Source organism: Centruroides sculpturatus, unplaced genomic scaffold, assembly GCF_000671375.1.
Source record: "Centruroides sculpturatus isolate CEXI.00-Female unplaced genomic scaffold, Cexi_2.0 scaffold1889, whole genome shotgun sequence".
In the NCBI taxonomy this organism is placed as follows: domain Eukaryota; kingdom Metazoa; phylum Arthropoda; class Arachnida; order Scorpiones; family Buthidae; genus Centruroides; species Centruroides sculpturatus.
In genome coordinates, this window is record NW_019386049.1 from 39,657 (window position 1) to 55,514 (window position 15,858).

The 15,858-nt window shown below is 26.8% G+C and overlaps 1 protein-coding gene across 1 annotated transcript in view; it reads left to right on the plus strand.

The window, feature by feature from the left end:
- The window catches only part of LOC111613320 (centrosomal protein of 152 kDa-like), a gene marked incomplete at its 5' end in the record, with an annotated part of 54,917 nt that overhangs the window by 37,018 nt on the left and 2,041 nt on the right, over nucleotides 1-15,858 (plus strand). Inside the window, 10 exons of the mRNA XM_023354673.1 lie at nucleotides 6,494-6,660; nucleotides 6,743-6,988; nucleotides 7,060-7,179; nucleotides 7,264-7,683; nucleotides 7,752-7,830; nucleotides 14,422-14,588; nucleotides 14,671-14,916; nucleotides 14,988-15,107; nucleotides 15,192-15,611; nucleotides 15,680-15,758. Of these exons, the coding sequence (XP_023210441.1) occupies nucleotides 6,494-6,660; nucleotides 6,743-6,988; nucleotides 7,060-7,179; nucleotides 7,264-7,683; nucleotides 7,752-7,830; nucleotides 14,422-14,588; nucleotides 14,671-14,916; nucleotides 14,988-15,107; nucleotides 15,192-15,611; nucleotides 15,680-15,758 (2,064 nt within the window). The remainder of the gene's footprint in view (nucleotides 1-6,493; nucleotides 6,661-6,742; nucleotides 6,989-7,059; nucleotides 7,180-7,263; nucleotides 7,684-7,751; nucleotides 7,831-14,421; nucleotides 14,589-14,670; nucleotides 14,917-14,987; nucleotides 15,108-15,191; nucleotides 15,612-15,679; nucleotides 15,759-15,858) is intronic.

Sequence of the window (15,858 nt, forward strand, 5' to 3'; positions counted from 1 at the left end):
AAAGTAAATACTGTATTTAAATCGTGATCAAATTTTCAAGAAACAAATGTTTGTATTGAATTTGGACTACTACTGACCAGCGCTAACAGACTACCTATTGTTTAAAAGGCCCTCTGGTGGTGCAAGAAGACAGATTTTATAAAATAAAAAGCAGTTGAAACTGCATTTTTATGAATAAAAATTTGACAAACTATTTATCGTTTTATGATGAGTAAAATTTTTTCATTGCTTTCGTGGCTTTTAAGTAATGCATAAACCTTCAAGGTGCGAGGCCCTTCGGACCGCGAGGCATAGGCAATGGCCCATGTCATCTATGCCTTACGCCGCCCTGGTCATATAAATGACGTAATTTGAATATAAATTATTTATAAATACGTATGTTAAGTTATATTTTTATTACGACATAAAATATATTTAAGAGTTTACGATCACTGTGCTGGGTGAGACGCTGTTGAAACAAAAAAACTTATGCATTCCATCACGTACATAAACAGTGTCATAATTCACCAAGTGCAAATCAGCAAATTCGTAAAATTTTTGTTTATTTTGAACAATCCAGATAATCGAGAATCCAGATAATAGAGGTCCGGATAATTGAGGTTCTACTAATATATATATATAAGTTTTGCGTATTTGTATATATAAAACTAAAAGAGGACTGTTAACTGGGTGGAGACAATTGGACAGTTGTCAATTGGGCTGTTGCCAACTGGATACAAGACATCTGGGCAACAAGATAAGAGATCAATAATAGATAAAATACAAAATTTTTTATTTTCTTTATTAAAATCATTCTTCTATTGATCTACTACTCAGTAAATTTAAATATTTTGAAGAAACAAGTTAAATGAGTTAAATAAATGATTTTGTAATTACTAGTAACAATCATAATATTTATATAAGTTATGTACTTTATTTATTTATTTATTTTTACAAGTAAATAGAAAAGTCCTGAAGTAGTTGTTGATATCTACCCTTGAAAATTAACAAATACATAAAAACAAAGAAGACAATTACATAAAATTAAAAATACATTACATTATATATTAAATACAATATACATTAAAACAAAAAAAATATAAAAGTTCTTCAAAATAATTTTTTTTTGAAGAACTGCTTTTCTTTGATGTGCTTTGTTAACTGCTTCTGACACACAATAATTAACAATACTATAGTACCTTGTTCCAAAACATTTCCTTTTCCTAAGTTGGAAATAACTCAATAGTTCATAAGTCTTAACCATATTTATTGGTACAGTAGAGCAGCGATTATCTGAATATCGATCAACCGAAACATAACCAAAAGCTTTCCAGTTGGCAAATTTAAATTTCCACTAGTGCTGTGGCACTGCAATCTTTGGCTATGTCTTGGGCTATCCAATATTATTTTTGTTGGCATGCGTGTTTTAGCTGGCAGCACTGGCACGACCATAAGAGGGTACTTAAGGATGTACCATGATTTGAATGAATTTCAACATGGGATAGGTTAATATATTTTTTGTACATAATCGGTTATCCTAAAAATCAATTATCTGAACAATCCCAGTCCCCAATTGATTTGGATAATCACTGCTCTACTGTATATATATATATATATATATATAAAATTTTGCATGCTTAGCAAGCATACAAAATTTATGCTTAGCAAGCATACAAAATGCCCAATTAACTTTTGTCCACTTGACTATTGCCCAGTTGACCATCACTCAGCTGTCATGTACCCAACTAAAAAGGAATCAAAAGCATTATTATATATATTATATTAATAATGCTTATGATTTCTGAAAGCTTACCATGAAGTCTGCAATTTCAAGAACTTTAGTCAGGCAATAAAAAATTTTTCACTAAGCAGTGATTTTTCTGAAATGTTAACTCTGATATTTATAACACATCTTAAAAATGAAAGTTAAGTGGTGTGTATTGTTGAATACAGTAGACAAAAGCTGCATAGGTTGGAGTAATCTTATTTTACAGAATAAACTTGTAATTTTCTAGTTATCTTAATACTTAATTTTTGAATATTAAAGAGCTCTCTTTCCCTGCAAACCTCATCAGATAGTCTTTCAAGTTGCCACTGTATAATGATAAACATGAAAAGTTGTTAGTATTGATCTAATCTACCTGTCAAGAGCTTCCAAATCAGTCTGTGACCAGTTCAGAATAAAATAGATATAGCCCATGAATTTGTTGAAGATATTTTGTATTTTAGAGTCCAATTTATTCTTTACTATTTTTATTACTTTCTATTTGTGTTTACTATTTTAAAGATGCTTTAACCTATAATAATTTATAAATACCAATCTGAATTCCCAAATATTTTTCTCTTCTTTGGATAGAAGAAAAATTGGTTTTCTTCATGTTTCCAAATTTTCAGTATTTGATAATTTACTTTAACAATCATTGCATATTTATTCATTTCAAATTCCTTTTTGTATATTTTTACTGAAATCTGGTAGTTGGTAAACACTAAATATTTTCTATGAATTTTTTTGTTATAGAAATTTATTAGAAAGTTAATGAATTTGATTTTCATAGTTCTGAATTGTACTATACTGTACATTAATAGAAGAATTAAATAGGATTCTGATGCAAAATCTTTTTGGTTTCAGAAATCTATTTTGTATATATTGTCATTTATATGCTGTTAACAGCAGTTTTTAATGTTAACATCTCAAAGAGAGAAAAGAAAAAGAAGTTTATAAATTATTTCAAAAAAATATCACAAATTATACTTCTCTCAATTATGTTTTTCATTTAATTAATGAAGAAATTTTATGTGAATGTATTTCATTTTATATAAAAATAACAAAAAATCTTAGATGAAGAAGTTAGCAAATAATAATTTAGTGCTCTGAAATGTTTTTTATAAATATATGTCTTCATTCCCAAAAATTAAGAATTTGAGCAGAAAATAGAAAAGACATTTTAAAATTACAGTAAAAACAAATACATTCTTATAATGATAACTAAATAAGTAGAGAATGAATTAAACTAAAAGGTGGTTAATAATAATAAATTTAATGTATTTATTAAAACATAATAAAAAAAAGGATGAGAAGAAATGCTTAATTCTGGAAACCAAATTAAAGTTTTATTCAGTAATGTTTTTGTTCTTTTATAAGAACATCTTCAGCTATAAAAATTAGCAAGTATGTTAGAACAACTTTGTCTGAAAGAGAGAACATCTCTATGTTCAAACATTTTTAAATTAAAAAGTGAAGTAAAATCAGAATAATTAAAATAGGAAGTTGTAAGTAAACAAATTGAATTAAATAGAACACACTAAGCATTTTTTTCCCTCATTGTTTTGAATATGGTGCCAAGTTCAAGTATTATTTTCATTAAAACATAAATGAACTTGTAAATATTAAAAAATAATTGTTAACAAAACTTGATCTCAATATTAATAATTTTTGAATTTTGGTGTGATAAATCAAATTAAAACTAGAATAGGAAGTAAATTTTAAAAAAATATAAAAAATAGTTCTAAATAAATGCAAAGACAAAATTATATAATAATTTAATTTTTGAGTCCTAACTGCATTAAAAAACAAATTGTCTGTCTCTTGGAATTAACAAACTCTGTCTATTAAATTTTTGTAACTATATATTCTCAACAATAGATAAGTTCATAGATCCATATTTTATCAATTCTTGTATTAAACAAGTTATTTTTCTTTATTAATCATAAAAATTTTTTTCTATTTCTAGACAGACTAGTTACCAACATCTGCTCTGTTTATTTAACATCTACAATATTTGTTAAAAAGTTACTAGCTTTGTCTGATATTACTAGTTTATTTTTTTAAATTCATTTCTTAGTTAAATTTATAAGCTTGTACTAGTTCCAAATTTAATTAACAAAGAAATTAATACAATATCATTTTGTAAGTGTATTGTTTATTTGCTTTTACAGATGAAGTCATGTGTACTAAACACATTTAATAAAATTTTAAAATATTTTAATTTAATTAAATGCTTAAATTATAAGCAAATTTTATTTAGAAATTATTGACTCTTTTATATAAATTATTTTTTAATTGTTGATAAATAAAATATAAATTTTAGTGCATTTTTTAAGGTTCTTACTATGAAATTTCATGGAATGTTAATAATCTCTAAGCAGTTTGAAAGTTGTGTGTATGTATACAGGTATACCTCGACTTACATCGTTTCGAGTTACGTCGTTCCTGATTATACGTCGTTTGTCAAAAAAGTATATGGAAAAATAAAAATCAAGTTTAAGTCATTTTATTCGACTTTACGTCTGTCCGCCACAAATATTGAAGTCGTAATATCACTAGAAAAGCGTTTAAAGCACANAATATTTTTAGATGGGTCTAAAATTATGTTCGATTTAATGCAAAAAACTGCATCTGTGCCTGTAAATCTTGCACGTTGCTTTCTCTTAACACTTCCATTGTTGAAGCCTTAATCCTGTCCCTTTCCCCGCGAGGGTGGGGAAAATTTCAAAAAATCCCTTGTTAGTGTGTGTTCTCCTGATGTACCCTAACTGTGTACCAAATTTCAAGTTTCAACTCCTAACCATGCTGAAATGCTCATGATGAAATGCTTGTATACACGTACGCTATCTATTGTAGGATAAATGTACTATGCCAGAAACCTTTGCGGGAGTATATTAAACAACTTCCCAAAGTTTCATGGCAATCGGATAAATGGTGTAGTAATGCATGAAGGACAGACAGACATACATTCATTTTTATATATATAGATAATTATTAGCAACACACAACATATTTTAGTAATTTAAAACACTAATGGTGTGTCTCAAAAAACTTTGTTGCCTTAAGGCAAATAATTTATTTTACTCCTTTGATAGATAATTTTCTTGATAGCATATTTAATATTTTTTTTGAGTGCACTATTTAATTTTTATGTAAATATGTAAAAAGTCTACTTCTATTAGATGTTTGTATCAATGATTGAGGCCAATATAGTTTTATAGCTACATTGGCCTCAATCACTGATACAAAAATGTTGAGTATTTTAATATTATAAAGCAGGGATAGTCAACCTTTTTATACCTATTGCCCACTTTTGTATCTTTGTTGGTAGTAAAGTTTTCTACCCGCCCACTGGTTCTGCAGTAACTTAATTTAGCGCAACTGCAAAGTACTTGTAATTTTTGAGTGGAGGTTTAGTAAAAATATGTAGTTAAATTTATCTTTTTATTCTTTGCATATGTTTATAATACACGGGCAGTTTTTGCCAGTGCACCATATGTTTTTTTTTATGCCAAAAACTGAAAGAAGTAGCCAAATCTGGCAAGGCTGGTCCCACCACGAAACAAGCTCAACTCGAGTGATGGCCACTGTTACACCCCACCCTCTTTACATGCACTAGAGTGCAGTACAACCTGCTTCGTCAGTGAGTCACAGATGCGCAGTGATGACGGACAAAATGCCTACTGCCCACCACAAAAGCTCGAATCGCCCACTAGTGGGCAGTAGTGACCAGGTTGACTACCACCATTATAAAGTATTAAATAATTAGAGATTATAATTTTATAATTCATAACTAGAAATTTGTATTTATAAATTTTTAATAAGTTTAGTTTTAGTTATTTCATGTTAATATTATAAAAGCTTTTAAAATATAAAGTAATTAATTAGTTTCATAATATCTCAAAAACTGGATAATAATATAGAAACCAAACTCCAACAAAAATTTGTGAGAAATTTAATGAAAATATGAAAAAAAAAAAGATTTTATGAACTATCATCATCAGGTTAAAACAGTATTCAAAAGTAGAACAAAAATTCTAACATCAATTTTTAAATATTTTGAAGGCATTGTCTGATTGATTATTCATATAATGATGTAAAGCAGTGGACAAATTATAAAAGGACCTCAAGTAAGGATCTCCACGCATGATGGAGGGTATTTCTCTCCTTGAAATTGATGGCAACATTTTTGTATTTCCAATAACTCTAGATGTTTGAGCATTGGGAGATCCCTGGCTGGATGTAAAAGTCAGGTCTCATTCAGGTGTGCTAGGATGTGTTCCATGGGTAGGCAGGCTAAAGCAGTTGGTGTGTGTTGTGTCCCTTATTTATTGAAGTTAGCTGTTACTTCAATCACTGGGCAAGGGGTAGGCTAGAGTTCCAATGTATTCCAATAGTTGGTTGAGGATGTTGCCAGTGACTGGAATAGTTTAAATCCCTGCTAGAAGTCCTTCATAATAGCCCTTACAGTTCATCAGTAGCATGTAGAGGATAAGATTTTACCTAAAGGCAACAGATATGTTGTTGGCCCTAGCTATTAAAACACTTGCTTTTTTCATTAAATTAAATTTCTTGGGAATTTTTGCTTTTCTGGAGTTTTGGTTTTTTCAGTGTTTCCATAATTAGTTTTACTTAATATTATTGTTACTTGTTAAAATAGATCAATACTAAAAAACATAAGATAACATGATATAAAATTCAAATCAATATAAGTTAATTTTATATTATTGATTTTTCTTTATGCAATAGAAAGGAATAAATTGATAATTGCTATTACCAAACAAACTGAAAGTAAATTTGAAGAGGAAAGAAATCAGTTATTAGAACAGATGAAAATACAGAAAATCCAACAAATGGAAAATATTGTACAGAAAATAAAGATGGACTGTTTTCAAGAATTAATTGAATTTAGTGAGGTAATTATTTTAATAAGTATTTTATACAAAAAATATTGTATAAATTTTTCAAAATACTGTTTAATAATATGTCTGTACTCAGAGAGGCGATAACATTAAAGGAGAAACTGCTATAGAAGACTTATATATCAAAATAATAAATCATTATGAGAATGATAAACAGAAATCATTAAATGAACTACGTGCAGAATTAGAAAAAAAATATGGTGATAAAATAAAATTAATTGAAAAAGAATATTCTCAAAATATGGAAAAATTAAGACAAAAATATTTACAAGAATTAGAAGAAGCAATATCTAATACTAAGAAAATATGTCATAAACAAAAGGTAGAGTTAAAAGATAACTATTTACTTTAGGTTTAATAAATTATATTAAAATTGTATTTAATATATTGTAGAATGAAGAAACGATGCAGCATATAGCTGAAATTCAAAACTCAAAACAAGAGATTAAAAGATTAGAACAACAAATTGAAACTCTAAAGTCATCCTCTTTGATGAGATTAGATGAGAACAAAGTAAATTACATATTTATATTTAAAATTTTTAAATGATTATTAGTTTTTCAAATAAGATTTTTTAAAAGTAATTTATATATATAGCTTAATAAGAAGATAAGTACTTTGACTAAACCGATACAACAAGAACTTCAAGAGAACCAAGTATTTTCAAGTACTGAATTCAAAAATGAAATGAATAAATTAACTGTAGACTTAAAAGTATCAAAGCAAGAATTAGAAGAAGTTCAAGAAAGAGAAAACAAGCTGAGGGAAAAATTAAGAAAGTATCAGAAACACATACAAGCATTAAATAAAAAGCACACCGATGAGATAGCAAGATTGACTGAAGAATTTCATTCCATTGTGGATAATTTGAAGGGAAAGATGTTAAATTTTCAGGAAGAAGAAATTTTGAAAACTGAAAAAAAAATTACAGATCTAAAGAAAACTCATGAAAGGGAGCTTCAAGAAGTAAAAAATAGCATCCTAAATAATGTGAAGAAAGAAAACATTTCTACTCAGGTTAGAATTAATGGAATGTTTCTTGAAATTTGTTTCTTAAATTTTTAAATTCTGATAAATTATTTTAGACCTTTGAAAGATACATTCCTGCAAGTGATGTAAAAACATGGAATGAGAAAGTTATTACAGATTTAAGAAAGCTTTTTGGTATGTAATTGTTTATATTTTTGAATATTAAAATTACTGTATTATNTATATATATTATATTAATAATGCTTATGATTTCTGAAAGCTTACCATGAAGTCTGCAATTTCAAGAACTTTAGTCAGGCAATAAAAAATTTTTCACTAAGCAGTGATTTTTCTGAAATGTTAACTCTGATATTTATAACACATCTTAAAAATGAAAGTTAAGTGGTGTGTATTGTTGAATACAGTAGACAAAAGCTGCATAGGTTGGAGTAATCTTATTTTACAGAATAAACTTGTAATTTTCTAGTTATCTTAATACTTAATTTTTGAATATTAAAGAGCTCTCTTTCCCTGCAAACCTCATCAGATAGTCTTTCAAGTTGCCACTGTATAATGATAAACATGAAAAGTTGTTAGTATTGATCTAATCTACCTGTCAAGAGCTTCCAAATCAGTCTGTGACCAGTTCAGAATAAAATAGATATAGCCCATGAATTTGTTGAAGATATTTTGTATTTTAGAGTCCAATTTATTCTTTATTATTTTTATTACTTTCTATTTGTGTTTACTATTTTAAAGATGCTTTAACCTATAATAATTTATAAATACCAATCTGAATTCCCAAATATTTTTCTCTTCTTTGGATAGAAGAAAAATTGGTTTTCTTCATGTTTCCAAATTTTCAGTATTTGATAATTTACTTTAACAATCATTGCATATTTATTCATTTCAAATTCCTTTTTGTATATTTTTACTGAAATCTGGTAGTTGGTAAACACTAAATATTTTCTATGAATTTTTTTGTTATAGAAATTTATTAGAAAGTTAATGAATTTGATTTTCATAGTTCTGAATTGTACTATACTGTACATTAATAGAAGAATTAAATAGGATTCTGATGCAAAATCTTTTTGGTTTCAGAAATCTATTTTGTATATATTGTCATTTATATGCTGTTAACAGCAGTTTTTAATGTTAACATCTCAAAGAGAGAAAAGAAAAAGAAGTTTATAAATTATTTCAAAAAAATATCACAAATTATACTTCTCTCAATTATGTTTTTCATTTAATTAATGAAGAAATTTTATGTGAATGTATTTCATTTTATATAAAAATAACAAAAAATCTTAGATGAAGAAGTTAGCAAATAATAATTTAGTGCTCTGAAATGTTTTTTATAAATATATGTCTTCATTCCCAAAAATTAAGAATTTGAGCAGAAAATAGAAAAGACATTTTAAAATTACAGTAAAAACAAATACATTCTTATAATGATAACTAAATAAGTAGAGAATGAATTAAACTAAAAGGTGGTTAATAATAATAAATTTAATGTATTTATTAAAACATAATAAAAAAAAGGATGAGAAGAAATGCTTAATTCTGGAAACCAAATTAAAGTTTTATTCAGTAATGTTTTTGTTCTTTTATAAGAACATCTTCAGCTATAAAAATTAGCAAGTATGTTAGAACAACTTTGTCTGAAAGAGAGAACATCTCTATGTTCAAACATTTTTAAATTAAAAAGTGAAGTAAAATCAGAATAATTAAAATAGGAAGTTGTAAGTAAACAAATTGAATTAAATAGAACACACTAAGCATTTTTTTCCCTCATTGTTTTGAATATGGTGCCAAGTTCAAGTATTATTTTCATTAAAACATAAATGAACTTGTAAATATTAAAAAATAATTGTTAACAAAACTTGATCTCAATATTAATAATTTTTGAATTTTGGTGTGATAAATCAAATTAAAACTAGAATAGGAAGTAAATTTTAAAAAAATATAAAAAATAGTTCTAAATAAATGCAAAGACAAAATTATATAATAATTTAATTTTTGAGTCCTAACTGCATTAAAAAACAAATTGTCTGTCTCTTGGAATTAACAAACTCTGTCTATTAAATTTTTGTAACTATATATTCTCAACAATAGATAAGTTCATAGATCCATATTTTATCAATTCTTGTATTAAACAAGTTATTTTTCTTTATTAATCATAAAAATTTTTTTCTATTTCTAGACAGACTAGTTACCAACATCTGCTCTGTTTATTTAACATCTACAATATTTGTTAAAAAGTTACTAGCTTTGTCTGATATTACTAGTTTATTTTTTTAAATTCATTTCTTAGTTAAATTTATAAGCTTGTACTAGTTCCAAATTTAATTAACAAAGAAATTAATACAATATCATTTTGTAAGTGTATTGTTTATTTGCTTTTACAGATGAAGTCATGTGTACTAAACACATTTAATAAAATTTTAAAATATTTTAATTTAATTAAATGCTTAAATTATAAGCAAATTTTATTTAGAAATTATTGACTCTTTTATATAAATTATTTTTTAATTGTTGATAAATAAAATATAAATTTTAGTGCATTTTTTAAGGTTCTTACTATGAAATTTCATGGAATGTTAATAATCTCTAAGCAGTTTGAAAGTTGTGTGTATGTATACAGGTATACCTCGACTTACATCGTTTCGAGTTACGTCGTTCCTGATTATACGTCGTTTGTCAAAAAAGTATATGGAAAAATAAAAATCAAGTTTAAGTCATTTTATTCGACTTTACGTGTGTTCGCCACAAATATTGAAGTCGTAATATCACTAGAAAAGCATTTAAAGTACATAATATCATATTAAAATATATACATTTACAAGTATGTACTGTATTTACAGTACAGTACATGCATTTGTAAATTTAGATTACTTTTTTCTGTACTATATTAAAAACTAAAGTTTATTTGTTTGTAAGCTTAAAATAGATCCTTATTAACCATATATTATTAAAAATGCATTAATAAATAAAATACAGAACCGGAAATGGTAATTTATGGTTTAGCCTAGTGACAAGTAGATTCAGAGACAAGTAAATTCGACTTACGTCGCTTTCCTGGAACCAATTACCGACGTAAGGCGAGGTATACTTGTACTTGCTATTTTAAGAATAATCAATTGTAAATATATAATTTAATTTGAAGAAAGTTTATAAACTAACAAATATAACATATAAAGCATATTGTAATATGGATTTACTTTTAGTCTATTGTTTTATAAAATTGCTTTTTAAAAATATTTTAAATAAAGTTCAAAGTTAAAACTATATTTATATCTTATTTAGAGATTAAGAAACACACAATGCCACAGTAGATAATTATCTATTAACTGAGCCTGTTACAATGCACTGTTTATTTAAGATAGTAAGATTGAAGAGTTGATGCTATTATTATAAATCAACTACAATACATAATAAATTAAGTAATAATATATTTTCAAGAGACAATGATATAGATTTTAATTTCACTGTTATTTCCTGTACTATATTGTAAACATTATGTTTGTAATACTACAAAGCAAATAACACAAAGCAATGAAGAAAAATTTTGTTGGGACAAAATGCAGATAAAATTTATAGTAAAGAACAAATAAATTGCAATACATTCTTATCAATGTGTCTGACACTTTTTTAAATTAGAGAACAGATTGATTGCTGTTAGTGATGTCATATAAGCATATTTAAACTTTTTCTGATAAGCAGGTGTTGGTATATGACACCATACAAGATAGATCAGAAAAGTGGTATGTTTGGGGAACTTTACAAAATATTTATACATGATTCTAACATTATAATCAATTTATTTGAAATACAACTTAAGACTTTTCCCCCATATTGTTTATTTAAAAATGATGTATTAAATTTTCAGAATTTAAATACATTATAAATTTTTCTTATATAAACATTGGCCTTAAAATGTTGTATCAAGAGATATGTAGGTACAGTACAGTACATTCTATGAAGTTTGGGTATTAAAAACCAAAGACATTCTACCAGGAAAATGTTAAGCAGGAGATGCTGTATGTTCAAAATAACTTGCAGATGATATAGTGTTTGCTTAATATGTCATTCATGTTAGTTTCAGTCTCTGCTGTTAACAATGCTAATCTAAAAGATGTTTGTAAAAAAGCAAAATATAATTTTACAGATGATTGATTTTGTATATATTTGAATTATCAATTGTACAGTACAAGTAAAAAAGCCGAATTCTACACTTAAAAAAACAAAAAAAATCGTCTGTTGATTATGATTTATTAGTTTTTTCTAGAAAATGGGATTACAATCAGAAGTTATATTTTCTGCATTTTTGTAACTTAAAGTTGTTCTTTGTAAAAGCTGTTAGCTGTATATAATTTCCTACCTATATATAAAAATATTTAATAAAAATAAACATACAGTAAATTAATAATAATAAACAAATGACCTTTAAAATCTATTATTCATATGCCATTTTATTGAATTACTAGGAGATAAGCCCGGTGTTGCTTGGGCAAAAAGTAACAATAGCGAAGATTAAGATTATTACATTACAGCCAATCTTACCCGTTTTCACAGAATGCAAGAATTAGGTTCCCCTGTTTCCAGACTAATTAGAATATTTTTAGATGGGTCTAAAATTATGTTCGATTTAATGCAAAAAACTGCATCTGTGCCTGTAAATCTTGCACGTTGCTTTCTCTTAACACTTCCATTGTTGAAGCCTTAATCCTGTCCCTTTCCCCGCGAGGGTGGGGAAAATTTCAAAAAATCCCTTGTTAGTGTGTGTTCTCGTGATGTACCCTAACTGTGTACCAAATTTCAAGTTTCAACTCCTAACCATGCTGAAATGCTCATGATGAAATGCTTGTATACACGTACGCTATCTATTGTAGGATAAATGTACTATGCCAGAAACCTTTGCGGGAGTATATTAAACAACTTCCCAAAGTTTCATGGCAATCGGATAAATGGTGTAGTAATGCATGAAGGACAGACAGACATACATTCATTTTTATATATATAGATAATTATTAGCAACACACAACATATTTTAGTAATTTAAAACACTAATGGTGTGTCTCAAAAAACTTTGTTGCCTTAAGGCAAATAATTTATTTTACTCCTTTGATAGATAATTTTCTTGATAGCATATTTAATATTTTTTTTGAGTGCACTATTTAATTTTTATGTAAATATGTAAAAAGTCTACTTCTATTAGATGTTTGTATCAATGATTGAGGCCAATATAGTTTTATAGCTACATTGGCCTCAATCACTGATACAAAAATGTTGAGTATTTTAATATTATAAAGCAGGGATAGTCAACCTTTTTATACCTATTGCCCACTTTTGTATCTTTGTTGGTAGTAAAGTTTTCTACCCGCCCACTGGTTCTGCAGTAACTTAATTTAGCGCAACTGCAAAGTACTTGTAATTTTTGAGTGGAGGTTTAGTAAAAATATGTAGTTAAATTTATCTTTTTATTCTTTGCATATGTTTATAATACACGGGCAGTTTTTGCCAGTGCACCATATGTTTTTTTTTATGCCAAAAACTGAAAGAAGTAGCCAAATCTGGCAAGGCTGGTCCCACCACGAAACAAGCTCAACTCGAGTGATGGCCACTGTTACACCCCACCCTCTTTACATGCACTAGAGTGCAGTACAACCTGCTTCGTCAGTGAGTCATAGATGCGCAGTGATGACGGACAAAATGCCTACTGCCCACCACAAAAGCTCGAATCGCCCACTAGTGGGCAGTAGTGACCAGGTTGACTACCACCATTATAAAGTATTAAATAATTAGAGATTATAATTTTATAATTCATAACTAGAAATTTGTATTTATAAATTTTTAATAAGTTTAGTTTTAGTTATTTCATGTTAATATTATAAAAGCTTTTAAAATATAAAGTAATTAATTAGTTTCATAATATCTCAAAAACTGGATAATAATATAGAAACCAAACTCCAACAAAAATTTGTGAGAAATTTAATGAAAATATGAAAAAAAAAAAGATTTTATGAACTATCATCATCAGGTTAAAACAGTATTCAAAAGTAGAACAAAAATTCTAACATCAATTTTTAAATATTTTGAAGGCATTGTCTGATTGATTATTCATATAATGATGTAAAGCAGTGGACAAATTATAAAAGGACCTCAAGTAAGGATCTCCATGCCATGATGGAGGGTATTTCTCTCCTTGAAATTGATGGCAACATTTTTGTATTTCCAATAACTCTAGGTGTTTGAGTGTTGGGAGATCCCTGGCTGGATGTAAAAGTCAGGTCTCATTCAGGTGTGCTAGGATGTGTTCCATGGGTAGGCAGGCTAAAGCAGTTGGTGTGTGTTGTGTCCCTTATTTATTGAAGTTAGCTGTTACTTCAATCACTGGGCAAGGGGTAGGCTAGAGTTCCAATGTATTCCAATAGTTGGTTGAGGATGTTGCCAGTGACTGGAATGGTTTAAATCCCTGCTAGAAGTCCTTCATAATAGCCCTTACAGTTCATCAGTAGCATGTAGAGGATAAGATTTTACCTAAAGGCAACAGATATGTTGTTGACCCTAGCTATTAAAACACTTGCTTTTTTCATTAAATTAAATTTCTTGGGAATTTTTGCTTTTCTGGAGTTTTGGTTTTTTCAGTGTTTCCATAATTAGTTTTACTTAATATTATTGTTACTTGTTAAAATAGATCAATACTAAAAAACATAAGATAACATGATATAAAATTCAAATCAATATAAGTTAATTTTATATTATTGATTTTTCTTTATGCAATAGAAAGGAATAAATTGATAATTGCTATTACCAAACAAACTGAAAGTAAATTTGAAGAGGAAAGAAATCAGTTATTAGAACAGATGAAAATACAGAAAATCCAACAAATGGAAAATATTGTACAGAAAATAAAGATGGACTGTTTTCAAGAATTAATTGAATTTAGTGAGGTAATTATTTTAATAAGTATTTTATACAAAAAATATTGTATAAATTTTTCAAAATACTGTTTAATAATATGTCTGTACTCAGAGAGGCGATAACATTAAAGGAGAAACTGCTATAGAAGACTTATATATCAAAATAATAAATCATTATGAGAATGATAAACAGAAATCATTAAATGAACTACGTGCAGAATTAGAAAAAAAATATGGTGATAAAATAAAATTAATTGAAAAAGAATATTCTCAAAATATGGAAAAATTAAGACAAAAATATTTACAAGAATTAGAAGAAGCAATATCTAATACTAAGAAAATATGTCATAAACAAAAGGTAGAGTTAAAAGATAACTATTTACTTTAGGTTTAATAAATTATATTAAAATTGTATTTAATATATTGTAGAATGAAGAAACGATGCAGCATATAGCTGAAATTCAAAACTCAAAACAAGAGATTAAAAGATTAGAACAACAAATTGAAACTCTAAAGTCATCCTCTTTGATGAGATTAGATGAGAACAAAGTAAATTACATATTTATATTTAAAATTTTTAAATGATTATTAGTTTTTCAAATAAGATTTTTTAAAAGTAATTTATATATATAGCTTAATAAGAAGATAAGTACTTTGACTAAACCGATACAACAAGAACTTCAAGAGAACCAAGTATTTTCAAGTACTGAATTCAAAAATGAAATGAATAAATTAACTGTAGATTTAAAAGTATCAAAGCAAGAATTAGAAGAAGTTCAAGAAAGAGAAAACAAGCTGAGGGAAAAATTAAGAAAGTATCAGAAACACATACAAGCATTAAATAAAAAGCACACCGATGAGATAGCAAGATTGACTGAAGAATTTCATTCCATTGTGGATAATTTGAAGGGAAAGATGTTAAATTTTCAGGAAGAAGAAATTTTGAAAACTGAAAAAAAAATTACAGATCTAAAGAAAACTCATGAAAGGGAGCTTCAAGAAGTAAAAAATAGCATCCTAAATAATGTGAAGAAAGAAAACATTTCTACTCAGGTTAGAATTAATGGAATGTTTCTTGAAATTTGTTTCTTAAATTTTTAAATTCTGATAAATTATTTTAGACCTTTGAAAGATACATTCCTGCAAGTGATGTAAAAACATGGAATGAGAAAGTTATTACAGATTTAAGAAAGCTTTTTGGTATGTAATTGTTTATATTTTTGAATATTAAAATTACTGTATTATTTTTAGTAAATAATTTTTTAAAATTATTATATTAATTATGTATAGTTTTTTTTTT